This window comes from Notamacropus eugenii, chromosome 5 (genome assembly GCF_028372415.1).
Source record: "Notamacropus eugenii isolate mMacEug1 chromosome 5, mMacEug1.pri_v2, whole genome shotgun sequence".
Taxonomy (NCBI): domain Eukaryota; kingdom Metazoa; phylum Chordata; class Mammalia; order Diprotodontia; family Macropodidae; genus Notamacropus; species Notamacropus eugenii.
This window is the reverse complement of record NC_092876.1, coordinates 258,852,684-258,873,709: the sequence shown is the minus strand read 5'-3', so window position 1 is coordinate 258,873,709 and position 21,026 is coordinate 258,852,684. Positions and strand designations below refer to the sequence as shown.

Below are 21,026 nucleotides of genomic sequence, written 5' to 3'. Positions count from 1 at the left end.
TAAACTTTCTATTAATATTCTAGATCCAAGAGGCATATTCTAATGAACTGGACAGAACAGTAAATATACTCTATAAACCATAAAATGTTCCACAAATGTTATTATAAGATCAACTCAAGGTTTTCTAATCTTACTATATGAACTGTGGGCAAAGAATATATGAACTATATCACATGTAAGTTGCTTAAGCTCTAAACCGGCTCTCAATTCTAAGTGAGAATTAAATTTCTCGACCTCTTCAAATTTTCCTTTTTGTTTCATTACACTCTGCTGTATATTACACTTAGTTGTGCAAATTTCATAACCATTCCCTAGTAGTATGTCATTTAAAAAACAAACGAAACAGCAAAAAATCTTTTCTCCCTTGTGCCTTAGACATAACAGATGCTTAATAACTTGCCATATTTATCAAAGCCTCATGCCCACATGGCTTTAATTACTGAAGATACACAGAATCTCTCATACACAAAGGTCCCAGAGACTTTTACCTCATGCATTTAAAAACAAGCCAGAAAGGACCATAGTGGATCATTAGCAAAGGTATATCCAGGGATGGACCCCCCAAAAATTGTGAAGGAAGCAGTTTGGCTTGAGTACATTCTTCTTGTTTTATCTATAGGACTCTCCAAACTCCTTCTGGTACTATTTATTCCACTTAGTCCATACAATGTTGTTGCTAAGCTTCTAATAATTCTCAGGTGTGTATATGCATATGTATACATCTATGCAAATGTAAGCATATACGTATGCAAATGTAAACATGAATATACATACATAAATTGTGTGTATTTACATATGAATGTATTTCTTATCGATAAACAATTATTAAGTGACTACTATGTGGTAGGCATAGCACTAGCACTAGGAATACAAAAAGAGGCAAAAGATAGTCTCTGCCCTCAAAGAGGTTCCAATCCAGTGGGGGAGACAATATGCAAAGAAATATATACAAATAAGCTATAATACAGGATAAACAGGAAATAGCTTAAGAGGGAAGATATTAGAATTAAGAAGAAAGGCTGCCTGTAAAAGACAGGATTTTAGCTGGGATTTAAAGGAAGCCATGTGGCACAGGGTGAGCCTGGAGTCAGGAAGACCTGAGTTTAAATCCAGCCTCAGACATTCACTTAAGTCACTTAACCCTGCTTGCCTCAGTTTCCTCATCTGTAAAATGATGTGGAGAATACGGCCAGCCACTCTATAAAGAAAATCATAATGGGGTTACAAAGAGTCAGGACACAACTGAAACGACTGAACAACAATAAGGGAACTGAATGAGAACATTCCAGACATGAGGGACAGTCAGAGAAAATGCCCAAAGACGAGAGGGAGATGGAGTATCTTTGTTACGAAAGAGCCAAGGAGGGCAATGTCATTGGATCAGAGTAAATGTCTGGGAGTAAAGTGAAAGCAAACTGCAAAGGTAGGAGGGATCTAGGTTATGAAAGCCTCTGAATGCTCCAAACAGAAGATTTTATATTTGATTCTGGAGATGACAAGAGAGCCAGAAGAGTTTACTGAGTAAGTAACTTAAGTAGGTGACATGTTTCCTAAAATGGCTTCATTTTAGGAAAATCACTTTGGCAGTTAAATGAAAGATGGATTGGAGTGGAAAGAATTGAGACAGGCAGACCCAGCAACAAGATATTGCAATAACCCAGGTGTGAGGAAATGAGGACTTGCAAGGAGACCAAGGCTTGGCTAGCCACAATCCACAGTGGCTTCCATGGGTCACTACAGCCTCCACCTTCCATCAGCCAAAATTGGTTGCTGTCCTTCATTCTCAAAGAGGACCAAAATGACATCACTATGATAAAGTCAAGTTTCAATGTGTCTGATTGTGACTGATCAGACCAATATGAGGTCAGAATGTTTTACCACAGGTCAAGCACAAATAGTACATGTGAACATTTTGGGTGGATACTCTTAATTTGTGCATCCTGTATGTCCCTTGAGCTGTTTCAATTCTGCTTTGCTCATAGAGCACAGCACCTTCTTTGATGTAGGCACACCATGCTGAGCAGTCCTGTGCCAGTGTCTCCCATGTCCCACAATCAGTTCCAAAGTTCTTAAGGGAGACATTGAGAGCATCCTTGTATCGCTTCTTCTGACCACCATATGGTTTCCTGCCCTATGTGAACTCTCCAAAAAAATAGTCTTTTTGGGAAATATACATTTTACATTCAAACAACATGGCCAGCCCATCAGAGCTGCGCTCTCTGAAGCATAGTTTGAATGCTTGGCCATTTTGTTAGAGCAAGAACTACCTTATTCTGTCAGGTGATCTTCAGAATCTTCCTGAGACAATTCAAATGGAAGCAATTCAGTTTCCTGGCATGGCGCTGGTAGACTGTTCATGTTTCACAGGCATACAACAATGAGCTCAGCACAATGGCTCTGCAGACCTTCAGTTTGGTAGTCAGTCTAATATCTCTTCTCTCCCATGCTTTCCTTCAGAGTCCCCCAAACACTGAGCTAGCTCTGGCAATGAGTTTCTGGCATCAACCTCATTATCCCTGATGAGGTCAAAGAAAAATTTTATGAAGACCTAGAGACCCTTATCATCAACGTGCCAAAAGAGGACAAGTTTTAATTCTGGGGGACTTTAAGGCTAGAGTAGGTTCAGACTACCAGACTTGGCAGGGAGCCCTGCGGAGGAATGGAGTTGGAAACAGCAACAGCAATGGTCACTTACTATTGAAGACTTGTGCATCTCATGACCTCATCATCAACACTGCCTTCTGTTTACCTGAATGCAATAAAACTTCATGGATGCACCCTTGCAGCAAACACTGGCATCTAATAGATTATGTGATTGTAAGGAGACAAGACAGACAAAATGTGAGAGTGACGAAGGCAATGTGTGGTGCAGGGTGCTGGACTGATCATAGACTTATCCTTACCAGCCAAAAATGAATAAATGAAGGTTTGGCATGCTACCTGTGACCAGCAAGTGATCACTATGCTAAAGTGTTCTAGCTAATCCAAGGCTAATCTGTAGGTTCACAATCACAATGACACACAATCTTACAGAATGTAATGGTAGCCACCCTTGAAAAAGTATCATCTTACAATGAAGAAAGATCATGTGGGATCTCTTAGGCAAACATTAATAAGGAAATACTAAAAGAAAGGTTAGTCCAAATGGAAGAAACGTGATCACTATTTTCCACTGAAACCTATTTATATAATCCAATGACAAGATAATTTTAAAAAACTATCTTTTTTAAAGTTTTTTTTAATAGAATTTCTAAGGCACTCATTTTGAAGTTTCAGTTCAGAAGTTTTTGGGTTCAGGTTGGTATATGTCTTGAGGCAAAGATTCTGGAACTGTTTTTAGCAATTCATTTTTAGAAGCAGGGCTTAAGGGTAATTTTCTCCAAATAAGGGCTTGTTGACCAAAAAAATCAACTTGTGCAACTATTTCTTTTTTAGTGTGATACCTGATCTTCCAAACTCAAGTCCAAGAGACAGTCACTACTTTAGAAAGATGAACAAACCATTAAGGCAGCATTTTGAGATCCAAGAATGTTTGGTGAACATAATTTTTTACAGTCTGTTCTCAGTGTTGAGTCCTTCTGAAAACAGGAAATAATAGTAATCTCAGGAGGTTTTCTGCTCAATTTCCTTTCTGTCCATTTGTGCCAAAGTTCAGATAAATTTGGATCGGTATCCAAATACTTAAGATTATCCAAATCAAATCTTTACATAATCATTTCTATTAATGACCAAAGAGTGGAAAAATCATTGGCTATGGAATCAAGAGGACAAGGGTTTTGATTTCTGCTCTGTCATCTACTCCGTGTGCTCTTGAATAAACTACTTTAACTCTCTGAGCCTCCATTTTCTCATCAGTAAAGTGAGAAGGCTGGATGAGCTCCCTCATTCTCAATCTATGATCCAATGAATATGGCTATCAATTCTTTTATATCTGAAAGCCTAGTTCTCAGATAATTTCAACTGTTGTGAGGCACCAGCCAAATGTATAACCTTGTATACCTACAACTCTTCAGGGTCCTTGTAAAAGCCTAACACATTGTTAGGTATTTTAAGGATAATTTACAACAAATACTTAAATATTTTATAATAACAGAAGGACGCACAGAGTAGTAGACAAAGTGCTGAACTTGAAGTTAGAAAGACCTTGGTTCAAAGGTGATCTTTGATGCTTCCTAGCTATGTAATGGGGCAGGGAGGTGGTACAGTGAATGGATTTTCAGGCCTGGGGTCAGGAAGTCATCTTCCTGAGTTCAAATTTGGCCTCTTACATGTATTAGCTGTGTAATTCTGGTAAAGCCACTTACCCCTGTTGGTTTCATTTTCCTTATCCATAAAATGAAGTGGAGAAGGAAATGGCAAACCACTCCAGTATCGTTGCCAAGAAAACCCCAAATGGGATCATGAAGAGTTGGACATGACTGAAACTTTTAGCTTTAGATCTATGCTTCCTGATCTTGATCAGACCCCGATATCACGATGTCATTTTGGTTCTCTTTGACCACAAAGGACATACGATGACAACAACAATAGGCTTCTTATGTGCAACTCTCCTGCAATATCCCACACTCACAAGATCACAAATCTCTGCCCTACTTCATGCTCATGTATACTCTGTAATAACTAGCAAATACTACATTTAAGGACAGGAGAATTCTTCTTGCTAACAATCATAATCCAAAAACCTTTCATTCATTTGAGAAGGAATATTAGTATTTCTAAAATACACTAACTAAATGGAATTTAAAAGGACCGTTTCTAACAATTTAAAAGGATTTAAAAGGATTCCCTTCTCCAACACATCCCCCCTCAAAAAAATCATGTTTATCTATGTACTATATATGTCAATGATATCTGATTGTGTGGGTATGGAAACTCCCTTCATCAAACCAGATCACAATCACCTACAATTTGGTAGAAAATCTTAGGAAAATGGCTCAGACTAAAAGAGGTTTAACTATCCATGATCACATTTTAGAGGCAGAATATAAACCATGGCCTACTGGACAGAATGCTGGGCATGGGGAAGACCCAGGAGTACAACCAAATCTAACCCTCAGAAACTTACAAGCTGTGTGACCCTGGACCTCCCTGTGCCTTAATTTCTCCATCTGTAAAATGAAGATGCCTCAAAGGTTCTTTCTAGCTCTAAAGCTATAATCCAATACTCCAAGATGAACATGCCATCCATAATGCCATGATATTTCTCTTTATCTATGTGCATGAAAGACAGTATGACACAATAAGCCAGCCTTGGATTCAATTGGATTCAAATACCATCTCTTGACAGTCACTAACTATATAAACTTGGGCAAGTCACTTAGCTCTTACGCCTTAGTTTCCTCATCTACAATTAGAGGGGAGTAAACTACGTGGCTGATACAATCCCTTCTAGCTCCAAGTTTATGAGTTGATGATCCCCAGTGCTATGATGATCCAAGTTCAAGACCCCACCCCTGGCTACCCAGGGACATACTGACTTTTAGAACTCTAGGCAAATCTCTAAACTGCAGAATTCTCTAAATTTCGAAAATTAGGCCGCTGTCGATCTGTACTGGTAGAAGCAACTTCCCCTCAAGGAGTTCCCTAACACCAGTGAAAAACCACTTTACAACCTAAAAAATAATTTTAAACATGATAATGCAAAAGAGAGAAACTGACACTGCATCAGGAAAGTTATGTTTTCATCTCCACTCTCTACATATGCTTCCTAGAAGGGTGTGGGAGGAATAATATAGGATATAACCTTCACATTCTTCTGGGAACAAGAATATATATGCACTAATGAATATATCACTCTGTGATGAAAAACTATATCAACACTTGGAACAGGATTCCCCCCACTCCTCGACAAGTTTTGGCAAAATACTCATTTACATAATGTTAAGATCACGGTAGACACGGTAGAGTCACATGAAAGAGACAAAGGCACACACAACAACAAAATGTGCTGGGATGGATGAGTGAGGATGAGCATCTCAGTTGCTAAGACATTAAAGCAGACAAAGCTTTAATTGAGCAAATCCTAAGTAGGTCAAAGCATTATAAAAAGATTGCAGATAGGAAGTTTTGACTTTTTCTGACCCTTATTTGAACATAAATTATTCAAAAGCATTTGCTGTAGGCCAGATACTATGTGAGATTATGAGGATATAAAGTCCAGCAAAAACAAAACAAAAACATGTGCTGAAGGTCTTCTCATGGTCATTCTGGGATGAAATAATAACATCTGACCTTTATACACTATATTTGAAAATAATTTCCTTTCATCTGAGTCTTACAACAACACTGAAAGGTCATAGTTTGGGAAACTGAGGTTCAGAGAGGTTAAAATGACCCAACTATGATCACACAGCTAAGAAGTTATTAAAAGTGGGATTTGAATAAAGATCCCCTCCTCCTGGCCAACAGCATGCCTTTCCGACCTGACCTTCTAGAAAATGTAGTAAAAGTAGCCCATTTTCTTCTGGCGTTTTGTTTGGCCACTCCTCATTCAATTTCATTATTTTCAGCTTATGTGCAATGCCAGTCCATGTTTGGGCTTCAGTAAACTCAAGGCATCATCTTTTACTCCAGCAGAGTAAGGGGACCATCTCAAATAGGCAGCACAAGGTCACCGAGTGTTTGGAGCAAAACTATCTTAGTAAGTCTAGCAGCCTACAGAACTCATGTAGAAGGTTCTACACGGAGTTCCTAGAAGCCTGCAAGTGACTGTAAAATTCTAAACCAAACACTGAACAATATTTTCTTAATTTCAAAAATTAGGCAGGCTTATTCTGCTGTTCTTTGGAAATATTCTTGTATTCATTTATGTCCTCTGCACTGTTCACTCTGCATTTGTATGTTCTCTCTCTCTCTCTCCATCTCTTTCTCCCATTTCCCTTTTCTTTCTCTCCTTCCTTCCTTTCTTTCTCTCCTCCTTTTCCTCTCCCCCCCCCCCCAATCTCTCTCCCTCTCTCTACCTGAATGACTCTTTACAAACTATTTGTACTTGGGGTAGACTTTTGTTGAGCGTAGTGCCTGGAAACACTTGGCCTTGTCCCTGAGATATGAGGAGCTAATTGCTTTTATTACAGAAGCAGCACAGCACCAAAGTTACTGTGGCCTAGATGACATCATGGCCCTCCCCCAAAAGTGACCCAGGTGCAACAGAGAAGGCAATATTCCATGTTTAAGAATAGATGATGCCCAACCCAATAAGCACTCATTAAGCACGTGTCACTGTGTTAAGGCACTGGAGATACAAAGTTGTTTGGGGTTTTCTTAGCAAAGACACTGGAGTGGTTTGCAATTTTCTTCTCCAGCTCATTTTACAGATGAGGAAACTGAGGCAAACAGGGTGAAATGACTTGCCCAGGGTTCCAGAAACAGTAAGTATCTGAGGTCAGATTTGAACTCAGGAAGACGAATCTTCCTCACTCTGGGCCCAGCACACTATCCATTGTGCCAACTTGCTGCCCCACAGTAAAATTTTAGAACAGATTATTAAATCATTAGACATCCTTAGAAAATTAGATTTGTATTTAGTAGGAGATACAAAGGAAAACAAAAAAGTCCCTGTCTTCATGGTGTTTACCCTTGGATACTAGAATTATATAACATGCAAGTGTGTGTGTGTGTATGTGTGTGTGTGTGTGTGTGTGTGTGTGTGTGCATATGGATATGGATACATATGCCTCACAGGGCTGGGCCTGAAAGCAAATCTTCCATCTGTTTTCACATCTGAATAAATTATTACTTATTCAATGTGCCTTCAGGAGTGTGGTAGAGTTGAAAGAATATTGCCATGGCATAGAAGCCTGGGCCCCAACAAGATGAGGCAAAAACTGATCTATCATAGCCAAGGGACCCAAGAGCAGATGCCAGGTTATTACGATGCTAATGAAATTAAAGGTCTTCCCCACCCATTAATGGGCCTGCCCATTACAGGAAGCTTGATTAGAGGAGGCCCACAACTTTGGATAATTTTCTAATGAAGCGCTGGTTCTCAAGGGTTGTGGTGTCCTCTGGCTCTGAAAAATGTATAAGTACTCTGAGGTGAGATTTTACTTTGGGGCTTAGTTTTTGGAAGAAGGTTTGTGTGCCAGATAAGACACTGGGAATACCCTAAGTAGCACCCCCTGCCTTGAAAACCCAGATGTTGGTGCTTCTCTCTCTCTGGTAACTATGTATGTATGATTAGCCAGTTATCTGTCTGTTGATTTGTGATGTTTGTATTACTTACAATCAGGCAACTGGAAGCCCTGTCTGTTGATTTTGATTTCTCTTTATTTTCTCTGAAGTTCAAGGTGCTGACTTTTCCCCCTGAACTAAGTGAATGATACATGTGCTTGATTAAAGTGATTGTTGACCCCTCAAAAGTTGCCTTTCCTTTAAGAAAGGCAGATTTAAGATCTTGTGATAGCCAGGGTTCTTGCTGTTATAGTTAAGGAGGAAGAAGTGGGAGGGAGTCAGTCAAGAAGCATTTATTAAGCCATTCTCCCAGGCTAATTTGATCTCTAAAGTCCCCTTCATCTATAAAAGTGCACAATTCTGGGTAAAGGATTTGTTGAAAGACATTGCATTGCTGGGTACCAATTGCATGATGTCAAATTTTTAGTACTGAAACATACTCAGAAAAATCCTAAGTACCACAGGAAAGTGAGACTTCATTCCTAAAGGGAAGTAAAATGTCTGTGGCACACTTTATCTGGAATTTAACATCTTAGAAAAAGAGTGGATTTCCTCTCTAAAAGAACTTCCTGTTACATTACTGCTTTATCTCTTATGTTTTCATCCTCCAAAATGTAATTCCAAGTTTTGTTTGGGGGGGGGGTGTGTGTGTGTGTGTGTGTGTGTGTGTGTGTGTGTGTGTGTGTGTGTGTGTGTGTGTGTGTGTGTGTGTGTGTGTGTGTGTGTGTGCGCATGCACATTTCTATTTCAACAGGACACAAATTTTAGATTATCTTCAATTTTAGACTCTAACAATGCTAATTAAAGAAAGCTGTGATAAAACATTCTAGGGCAATCCCTACTTTATTGTCTTTGAAATGAATAGCCATGAAAACAGGTAGGAAAGGATAATCAGGTGGGTAGCTTCACTCAAAGTGTTGCCCAATTTGCTAACATTCCAAAGGAAGGAAGGAAGATTAGCTAGAGGACAAGGCAGGAGTGGGGAACCTGTGGCCTCCAGACCACATGTGGCCCTCTAGGTCCTCAAGTGTGGCTTTTTTATGTGGCCTCGGGGCCGCAGGTTCCCCACCTCTGAGCTAGGGTGAGTATAACTAATTCAAAATAAAAATGACAAGAAGATTTGACCCAGGATGATTATAAAAGGTCAATTTAACCTAGAGTCTATAGAGGCAAGCACAAAGGACTGCACTATAGCTCATGTAAAGACAAGAAAACTGTTCTAATGACATGCATGGTATATGTTACATAGGTCTTCCCTGATACATTAGAGACCATTATGTTTGTCTAGTCAAAATGTTAGAAACAATTCATGGCAGAAGTCCAAGGCCCTGGGGGGAGAGGGGCAGGGGAAGAGGGTAGGAAGGCAGGGAGGAGGAGGAGAGGGATTTTTTAAAATCACTTTATCTAAGACTAGGTATAAGGAGCAAGGATGTGACAAAAAGTGACCAGAACATTACATCAAAGTAACCATGTCATCTTGCAGCTAATCTAAGTGAAGGAAAAGAATCCTGAGTGCAACCAGACGTTATGAAATAAGCACACCCCCAAAAACTAAATAAAATAAAAAACAGAGACAAGATACATAAAAGCCCATGATTGGAGTGTGAACAAAAGAGGTTCAAGAAGTATGGGAAGGGCTAAAAGTTGAAATTCTCTTTCTACTACTGTGACTCCTCCCCAAGAGGAAGAAAGCAAGAAAACAGCTAGAAAAAAATATATAATACAGCCACAAAGGAAGCTCTCTGGTGATTTTTAAAAACTGGCACAGTCCCCTTTTTAAAATAATATAAAAATAGATAACAGTATCAAGAAGGCCAGGATCCAGAGTGAAATGAGCCTAGCAAAAAAAAAAAAAAAAGCCAAAACCCAAAGGAAAAATAAAGAAACTTTTTAGCTATAGGTTCTGGGCAATCAGATACAAGAAAGTCAAATAGAGATGGGAAAAAGCAGAATTATTCAATATATACAAAAGGAAATTCAAATCTGTGGCACCTCCCAACTTGCCTATTTCTGCTCAAGGTTATCACCAGATTTATACAGTTTTCCCTTCCACATCGCAGGGGTTAGGGGTGCAGTGTCCTACCAATCTGATAAATCTGTGTAAAATTTTTTGGTCCTCCCTTTGTACCAGAGAAGAAGTCTAAATTTTTTCTTTTTTATGGGGTCTTTACAGTACCTTATTGTAAAATCTGGGTCAATAGTATACAATACCATACATGGATTTTATGCATTTCTGAGTCTCTAAGCTTTTTCTACGTCATCTGCTAGCCTTTGTGTGTGTCATCTGCAGCTTCTGCAAAACTCCCCCAAAATTCCCCCTTAATTTCTTGGGCAGAATCATAATATATCAAAACAGTAATGGGGAAAGTCATAATGTAGAAGGGATAACTGTAGTTACCCATGTAAGCAACCTCAGGGTCACACTGTTAGTATATATGAAAAGTAGGACTTTAAAATACTTAACTTTCAGATTCTAATTCTGTCACACTGTTTTTTGTGCTTGCTTATTTCAAAAGTACTTAAATCAGGAAAAAAATCCAAAACACCTAGACATAATAAAAATAACTAGCATTTATGAAGCACTTTAAGGCATGCAAAACCTTAAATATTTACAAATATTTATTATCTCATCTGATCCTCATAGCAATCCTGTAAGGTAGGTGTTATTATTATAATTCCCATTTCACAGATGAGGAAACTACTGAGAGAGGCTTAAGTGACTTATCCAGGGCTATAAATCTAATAAGTGTCTGAGGCAGGATTCGAACTCAGGTCATGTTCCTAACTCCATGGCCAAATTCTACTCACTATGCCACCTGGCTGCCCCAGAGCATCTGCATTAATATTCAGTTACTACTAATAGAAGTGGCATTCAAATCCAGGTCTCTGCTGGGAAATTTTTAACTATTAAAAAAAGGAGAAAAGGGAGATTTCTGAGGTAATAGATTGGGAAGTCTAATGTCAATTCCCAATAAAATTCTGGAGCAGACTATTAAATCATTTGACACTTTAGAAAGACAGATTTGCAACTGCTAGAAGGCCACATGGTTTTGTTTTGTTTTTTTTTAGTAACTTCATTTCTTTTAGAAATAATACAATTCAATTCTTTTATGTTACAAAAAAGAAAATTAGGGATCAAGAGATTTAAGTGGTTTGTCCCAAGTCAGACAGCAAACCCAGAACTAAAACCAGATCTTTTCTCTCCAAGTTCAGGGCATCTGGACCTAAACTCACTGGGAAAAGCATAATGCAACTGCTTTTAAAAAAAAAGGCAAATATGATCTGTAAATGCATTAATAGATGTGTGGCGTCCAGGTCTCACAAGGTACTAAGTTTCACCCCACTCTGCATTGAGTCAGACCACAACTGGAATACTGCGCTCAGTTCTGGGTACTAGATTATACGAAGAACATTGAAAGGTTCTAGCACACTTAAAAGAAGGCAACCAGGTTGTTAAAGGGTCTGGAAAGAATATCACATGTGGCGTGGCTGAAGGGACTAAGAACGTTCAGCCTGTAGAAGAGGAGGCTCCAGGGGGATATAGCAGCCACCTCCAATTAAGATGAAAAGTTTGGCAGAGGAGTAGGCTAACCTACTCTACTTTGTATTCCCCACTACAGGGCCATCTTCTTGACCATTCCATTAAGGGCCATATTTCTGGGCCAGAAAAAGCAGGCCCTGGAGGTTTTCAACCTTTTATCTCCCAAAATTCCAGCCTGGGGCTCCCGCTACCTTGATGGGTAACTATTTCATCTGTCTCCCTACTTCAGGCAGAACCCTGCCATCCTTCACTTAACTCCCTATTGTCTCTCCATCTTTGCTTAATGCCCCCCACCTCCCACCAGTCTCCATTTTTGAAACTACAATGAAACGAACTACAACATCGTTTCTATGATAACCTATCTCTTAGGGCACCATTCATCATCACTGTAATCTTTCAGACTAAAGTGCTCACAACTTTTCGGTGGGTGTTGGGTCCTCCTATTAGAACCTAAGCTTTTTGAGGGAGTCGGCTATGTTTTTGATTTGCAGCCCCAGGTTCAGGACGTAGTAAGTATTTAATTCCTTCTTTCCTTTTTTTCCTTCCTTTTTTCCTTCCTTCTCTCTCTCTTCATTCCCCCATGGTAGTCCTAGGGACACCTGGGTTTCAAAGGGACTGGGTTTGCCTCAACATAAGGAAAAACCTTCTAACAATTAGTTACCCAATAATGAAATGTGCTTTCTTATTATGAAGTGAGGTCCCAATCACTAAACACTATTCAAATAGAAGACAAATGACCATCTGCGGAAAATATCATAGAAATGAATGCTGTACTGGGCATGACATTGAGCCAGATGATCTGTAAGATTCCTTTGAATTCAGAGTCTATGATCCTCAATGCTCTGTTTATTAAAATCTCTGTAGGCCAATCCCTGTTCCTTTATTGTTCAGTGGATAGAAGAGAATGTCCACCTACTTATAACTTAACATCTTCATAGTTCCCCTGATCCCTCTTCATTCTGATGCCTTCCATTTATTTATTATATCCTATTTACTCTGTATATAGATTACTTGTTCATGGTTATTTTCATCGTGAACTGGTCCTGTCTTTTGCCTTTCTTTACATCCCTAGTGCTTAGCACAGTGCCTGGTATGAAGTGATTAATAAATGTTGTTAACTGACCTCCAGGAATGGAATTAGGACAATTTTCAGCATTTTCTGTTGGGTACCACCAGAAAGGTGAAGTGAGATAAAAACAGAGCTAGGAAAGAGAATCATAGATGAGAAGGAAAACACAGACCCTAAAAGTATCTTTTCTGACTGAGTTCCAGTCACCCAAATAATTGGGCTAAAGACATGGAATGAAATACCAGTGATAGCTGTTCCTCTTTTGGTCAATGGAAATGAAAAATTTTATAGTTAACTAAGCAGCCTCTCACATGAAATGGAAACAAATTAAAAAGCATGTTGCACATAATTGGTTTGTTTTTAAACTTTTAATTTTGTGCATACTTTTAATTTTAGGCTGCAAAAATAAATGCTCATGATTACTCAGATTCTTTTCTGGAAAACAACAATTTACAGATTTAAAAACTTTTGAAAATGTCATTTTCTCCTCAGTACTCTCCTTCTTTTCCTTTCCTCTCCTCCTCCTCCTCACCACCACACCACTTCAATCAGTCACCGTTGAAGTATTCCCTTTTGGTCTCAGGGAGAGGGGGAAGTAATTGCTTTTGAGTCTTTTCCAGAGTAGCTGGGCACCATGTGTAGAATAAGTTTCACATTCAAGATCAATCACTTGAGATGCTCTGAATGAAGAACATAAGAGAAGCCTCTACATTTGGAGTGTCTTTCAAGGTGGATTACCTACCTATTAAGAAACGTACAGGATAAATCTCAATCCCTAGGGAACAGAGGATCATCACAAAAAGAAATCAGGCATTTGCCTTAAAGATTTTTCCAGAGAGGAGGAGATAATATACAAGTTACTAGCATCCAAGCAACTCTGGAAAACAAAGCAAAGAATGTGAAGCCAAAACCCAGAACTGTGTAATTTGGGGATTACTTGGTAAATCTCAACATCAACCAAAATAATTTAACTGGAATAATGTAGTCAAAGATGCAGAGCTAGAAGGACCATCTAATCCAGGCTCCTCCTCACTTCTGTGGTTGAAGGAAATGAATCTCAGAGAGGTTTATGTGATTTGCCCAAAGTTAAACAGGAACTAAACGTCTGAGGCAGGATTTATATTTGGGATCTCTCTGATTCTACAGCCAATGCTCTTTCCAATGTACCATACCATCTCCTAAACAAGAGTGGCAATTTCCTCATCCTCTGAACAATCTGTCTAGTAGTCTACCTCAATTGTAATCTTTCTACCTATCTTTATTCACCCCTGAAAAGTATAGCCCAGTGGTAAGAAGAGCTAACATTATGACGATACCTTTAACCATTCCAGAACCCATCCTAGATGACCAGAAAGTTGGAAGAAACACCAATACACTAGGTACTCTCCCCACATGCCTGATCCTTTCACCCTGGCTTACTTACTAGGATTGGATAGTAGATGTCAACAACTCCATTCCTTCTGATGACCTGGAGGGCCATCAGGTCCTACCACCTACCCTGCCACTGTCTCCTGAGATCCTCCTTACCATCTGTACTGCCTTAATGGTCTCTGTAGTCCCCTAGCACAGTCATCTTAACTACCTATATAATCAAATGACCTTTGGGTCACTGGCACTGCCCCCTTAAGATTTCTGGGTCTTCTCATCTTCCCTGCAGCCAAACTTTCTTTTATCCTTCCCAGTGAGAGTATGAGCTCCTTGAGAACAGGGATTGTCTCCATAGCTATATGTATTCCTGGTACTTGGCACATAGTAAGCAATTAAGAAATAATTTTTCAGTCATTCATTTACTCATGAATTCATTCTAGAGAAAAGTTAATAGCAGATCCAACTTTATCACAAAGATAATCACAGAACTGAGCATAGTGAAAAGAGCACCTGTCCTGGATGCAGATGAACACCATTTAAAGTAAAATCTAGTTTAGCCATATACTACTCATGTGACCTTAGGCAAGTCGCTTTCTTTGGACTTCAGCTTTTCCATCTGTTATAATCAGATCATCTCTGAGGTCCTTTCAATTCTAAAATTTATGGTTCCAAAATAATGGTTCTGTTTGCAGGGCTAATACAAGAGAACCTCACAATAGGACAACAATGTTTGATCTTCCTGTGTTCAACAGAACACAACCTTAACTCATCCCCTATCTTTTTCCTTTATCGCAGCCATTCTGTTTGCTAGTTTCCTTCTTCAAGAATGAAAGAGAACAAAAAAAAATGTTGCAGAATGATCTTACCTGTTTTCCCAGCTCCACTTTCTCCAGTAATAAGAATACATTGGTCTTTATCTTGGTCCCTCAGGGATCTGTATGCTTCATCTGACAGAGCAAAGCTGTAAAAGCATGAAAAAACAATCCTTAGAATTCATTTAATCTGATCCAATTACTGGTGGTAGTGGCTGATTCACAGCAAGATAATGATTAAATACTTACTGAAAGTCAATTAATGTTGTTTAGCGGGTTCAGTGGATAATGTGCTTGAGGATATTGCAAGTGCTTCACAAACCAAAAGAAGACACTCAGATATTTTCTCCAAGTTCTAAACAGCTACATTGCCTATGGCTAATTAGCATTTTTGCTCTAGACATGTTCTATGGATTGAACTTACTCTAAAAAAAGATTGATTCACAATGAGAAATGTGACTGTACTTTAACAAAATCTAATGCATCAGTTTGACATGCTATATTTGCTGCACCTGTTATCAAAACTCAGGAAACTTTGAAAAACGAAGAGATGAGTCATAAGCCAAGCCAAGAGCTGTATAATGCCACAATTTGCCAGTTAATGTCAATCATAGAAACTAACAGGGATATTCTGTGATACAGAAGAAAAGATTGGTTCCAAGCATTACCCAAGTTAATATTAACATTAGTTAAATGGCAGGTAGCAACATCAAGGAGCTAACGACAGAACTGCCCACTTTCCAAATACATGGTAGACATCTGATGATTCACCTGAAGCAAAGCTGTCAAAATCCAGGGGAAGTTCACCATAGGTACCTACAAATGCAGTGGTCCTCATTGCTGTCCCTGCACCCATACTCAAATCTGATCTGACTTCCCCAAATACCTTTCATATTTAGATCTTGTACTCATCAACAGTAAGCATTCTACGGTGCAAAAAAAAATTGGTTCCTGAGTCCATATCCTAGGCCATCTGATCCCTAGCTGTGTGATAACAGAAATATCCCTGTAAACACAGGGATAAGGATGCCTTCACTGGCTACTTCACAGAGTTGTGGTGGGGGTGGCACTCTGTTAGCTTTAAAGTCCTAGCCTATGTGAATTATTACCAAAATCTGTTACCTTTGGGTCCTACCTTTGTTAGCTAATCTGAGAAACTAATCCATTCTAATACATACTCCAAGCAAATCACATAATTTTAAAGATTTGCTTCAATGAAATGGGGGCTAGGCAGACCCCTAATCCAATGAAAATGAATCCTTTCTGCCTAAAAAAAAAAAAAAAAAAAAAAAAGAATTGGTCATCCTTGCTTGATTCACTGCCTCCTGAAGCAGCCCAGTCACTTCTGGCTCTAATTATTGGGTAATTTTTCCTGCTATGAAATCTCAATTTGCTTCTTTGCAATTTCTACCCTCTTCTAATGGTTCTACCCTCTGCCGCCAAATAAACAAATCAAATCCTTTTTCACACGTGCCAATCCTTCAAATACAAGGAGAGCTATGAATGTCCTCGCTCACATTTCTCTTTTCTAGGCTAAAGCTCATGACTTCCTTCTACTGATCCTTGGACCCACTGGCCTTCACTATCCTAACTGCACCGTATCTGGGCAAATTCTATACGATACTGTGGTACACACCATTAGCTTTTCATTAATCAACAGACAATCATAAAAAAAGTCTAAAAAATTCAAAAGAAGACTATCTCTCCCCAAAGAACTATACTTAAATTCCTTTACTATTACTTTTATGCTTATGAAACTATGAATATATTCCCCTGTACTCATCTTACAAGCAGCAGGAAAGATAAAAGCTAAATAGGGATCATTAGGCTTTTTTTCCAACACTTAAGAAATGAACTCTCAAGAAAATGTATCTTTTAACGAAGTTTCCTTCTTCCTCCACTCTTTTAACTCTCAGAAAATATTGCATTAATAGGTTTGACATCTCTCTCAATTATTTCAAAGGTTATTTTTAGAAGATCCCTTTTTCATATTTTTCTCCTTTATCTTTTCCTAAGAGAAGTATCAACAGCAAAAAGGGTAGGATAAGTTGACCTCAAAAATGATGAAGGATGTTCACCTGAAGAGTCTTTGGAAAAGCGGCAATGAAAATAGAGAAGAAAAAATAATAGGAGAATATTGGATCATAAGCAGAGGTGGAGTAAAAGATTTAAGAAATGAGACGTATTCAAGACTTGGGCCTCGATGGGATTTCCAGGAAAATGAAGAAATGAGAGGTTGCCAAGGTGCCTTCTTTTTCAATATCCTCTTCAAAGACAAAAGAAATAAGAATAATAAAAATACCTAACCATTACATAGTACTTACTAAGTACCAAGCAGGGGGCTTTACAATTATTATCTCGTTTGAGGTTCAAAACAACCCTATGAAGTAAGTGCTATTATTATCCCCATGTTTTATAACTGAGAAAACAGGCAAATGAAGGTTAACTGACATGCCTGGGGTCACACAGCTAGCAAGTGTTTGAGGCTGGATTTGAAGTCAGGCTTTGCTCACTAATAATGTGACAGCTAGGTGGTACAAAGAACAGAGTGCTGGACCTGGAGTCTGGAAGACCTGAGTACAAATCCAGTCTCAGACACTTACTAGCTATGTGACCCAAGTCAAGTCACTTCAAGCTCTCTCAGCCTGATTCTACATCTGTAAAATGGGGATAATAACAGCACCTACCTAACAGGGCTACTGCGAGGAACAAACAGATTAATATTGGTAAAGTGCTTTACAAACCTTGAAGCACTATATAAATGCTAGTTAGCCAGATAGCTAGTAGCAGTAGTAGTAGCAGTAGTAGTAGTAGTAGTAGCAGTAGTAGTAGTAGTAGTGGTACAAATTGCATATATTTGCAAAGCACTTTACATAATCTCATTTGATCCTCAGAAAAGTCTGGTGCCACAAATGGTATTACTCCCATTTACTAACAAGAAAATTGAAGTTCAGAGGTTAAACCCAGGCTAACACAATGATAAAAATCTAACAAAGGATTCATACTCAGGCTTTACTAGCTGTTCACTAATTTATCCTGCTTCTCAGCCATGTGACCTTAGAAGTCCTCAATCTCTCTGGACCTCAATTTTTTCATTTGTAAAATGGAGACAGTGATAGCTTCCTTGTGATGATCAAATAACATTGCAGGATCATATATTCACAGATCTGGTTGGCCCTCAGAGGCCATCCAATCCAATGCCTCCATTTTATAGAGGAGAGCATGTGACTTGCCCAAGGTAGAGAACGTCAGAAACAGAATTTGAATTCAGTCCTCTAATTAGAGTCAATGCTCTTTCCACTACACGCCACTGTGAATGGATGGTGAAGTCCTATGTACATATAAGGTTATGGCACTATTGTTAGGGGAAAAAAAGTACTTGTAGACTCATACCTGGAAGCTACTAAACAAGTCTGTCTACCTGGGGGAGGGCACTCCACTACTTATACTGTTCCTTAGTCCTCCAAACATACATTATTATCTTGAATAAAAATTGTTCAAATCTTATTTTAATTTGCATAGCCATTTAGGTGAAGCTTTTGGGTATTCATGTGTTTCCTATGCCCATCAGCTCTGATTAGGAAAACACTTAGATGTAACCAAAATGAATGCAGTCAGTGAAAGATGACTGTGTAAAACAGTAGCTTTCAAGTTAAAATGTCTTAGGTGCATGTAACCATTTCCAAGAAGACAAAAAATTTACCTGGTGCTCATCACTAAGTCTCCTTCTCCCAATGTGAATTATTTCTTGATATCTTAGATATTTAGGGGAGATGTCTATTTTTCCAGAGCCAACAATTCCCAAATTAGAATTACCTGAAAGAGTTAAGGACTGAACTCAAGGTCAATCTCCTGTGATGACTTTTAGGCCCTAGGCAGGTACAGTCAGATTAGTGCAGAAAAGGAATTCTTTGAACTGGCAGCTTCATTTGAATTCACACATTTCCACTGGGCAACAACCAGTCACTGTATTTTACCCAATTATAACTTCAAATAGTGAATTCAAATCCATCGGACCACTTCGTAGAATTCCCCTGGCTATAATTTAATTAGGGCCAAAGAAGCATACATCCCAAACACAACTGTTACATTCCTCCTACTTCTGAATTGTAGACTTAGATTTTATTACAGTGAGTACTTTAGGATCTGTAGTCTTATCAATGTGACTATTCCCACTACCTATGCAAATCTTAATTCCTTAATTCCTACCTCCAAAGACTCAAAAGCAGATTTAATGAGTTGATGTAGAAGAAAAGAAAAAAGAGGAGAGACAAAAGAAGAGGGAGAGGGGAGGGGAGAGGATGAAAAGGGAAGGAAGGGAGGGAAGGGGAATCAAAACCTGGAGGGCCATAATTCTGGTGATGAATCTCTCTAAACTTGGAGAATCTAGCCTTCAGATAATACACAACCAGACACTGTACCGAAACTCCAAAGGCACCACACATCTTGGTAAGAGCTGACAGAGTTCTTGGGATCTTACCAGCCTAGCCTTAGAAACGCAAGGACCACCCCCCCACCAACCACAGTAAGGTATGAAAGGGAGACCCCAATTGAGTTTTAATTGTTTAGAAAAAAATTTTAATGTGGCAAAGTGGTAGGGAATACAAGGAATCCTCCCAATCCATCCTCCTCTTCCTCCTCCTTGGAAAGATTAGCGTATTCCCCATCATGAAGGCCAACACTCCAAACGAAGACCACATGCCACTCTCCCAAACCACTATATAATTACTGAATCTAAATAAGTCTTTTGAGAAGTTCTTAAGTTAAAAACAGTTGTGAGCCATATGCTTCCTATTATTTTATGAATGTGTCAGCATTGTTATTTACCACACACAAAAATGAAGGGTTTCCAGTAATGAAGATAACGTAAAAGGCGAGTGTGCCTTCTCTCCAACCACATGAAGGGCACACAAAATGTGCTCTTGTGAACTCTAGTTGAGCTCTAAGTATAGGGAATGACCCTAAGTTAAAGTGCTGCCTTTTCATCAGCTTCCCAGATCAGCTCAGAAAGCTACTCATTTGGAGGCAGACTCTGTGGCACAAGCATGTTGGCCATATGCTTCCAGACAGCTATATCTATCACTTGGAGGTTTCTAAGAGTTTGATTTGGGGCTCATCCGTTACTTTCTGACATACTGGAATGCTGGGTTGCATGTTCAAAATTGTCTTCCAGGTATTTATTTTCTCCCCTTTTATTTCTGTTCAGAATGTTAAGCTCTATAAAGACTTGGGGTATTCATGAACAATAGAAAGGAACACAGTCCTCCAACTCCAAATCTCCCATTCTGCCTCGGCCTTTCTGACTGCCTTCACCTTCCCTAAACTCCAAAACACAATGGTTTTCGGGTATCTCAAATCTAATAGAATCAATGTAATCATTATCTTCGTTATCATCTGACACATATTATATAACAAATGTTTATATTTATTTAAATTTATTACATAATGTAAAGTATAAACTTTTCTTACGTTATCTCATTTGATCCTCCCCAAAGTTCTGTGACACAGGCCCTATTACTCTCCTCACTTTACAGATGAGAAAACTGAAGCTGAGAGAGATTAACTGACTTGCCCAGGGTCATACAGATAATAAGTATCTGAGGAAGGATTTAAACTCAAGTCTTTCTGACTTTAAGTCCAATGATTGATCTATCTACTATGTCATCTTGCTGTCTAATTTCATCTCATTTCTTCCAAACACTTGAATTCCTTAATCTTTCCCCTTTATCATCACGCACGGATGATGATGATGATGATTTATGTATCACATTGCATGTTATCTCAGTTGTTCTCACAACAACTCTTAGAGAGATAGGTATTGCTCTTATATCCAATTTACAGGTGAGAAAACTGACACAGAGAAAGGTTAACTGACTTGCCTGTATTACACTGCTAATAAGTTTCTAAGACAGGATCTGAACATGTTTTCCTGACTCCAAGTCAAGTGCTCTATCCATTGTGCCACACGGTGAGGAATCACTATCTTCAACATGTTCAGAAGAACCCCCACTCCTCTGATTCACTTGCCATCTCCAGGAACATAACTTCATTCCTATTGACAATAATC

General features: G+C 38.9%; 1 protein-coding gene across 4 annotated transcripts in view; it reads right to left on the bottom strand.

The window, feature by feature from the left end:
* The window catches only part of MYO1B (myosin IB), a 210,525-nt gene that overhangs the window by 91,895 nt on the left and 97,604 nt on the right, over positions 1–21,026 (bottom strand). For all 4 annotated transcript variants that reach the window (XM_072612699.1, XM_072612702.1, XM_072612703.1 and 1 more), the window contains exon 4: positions 15,014–15,108. In XM_072612699.1, the coding sequence (XP_072468800.1) occupies positions 15,014–15,108 (95 nt within the window). The remainder of the gene's footprint in view (positions 1–15,013; positions 15,109–21,026) is intronic.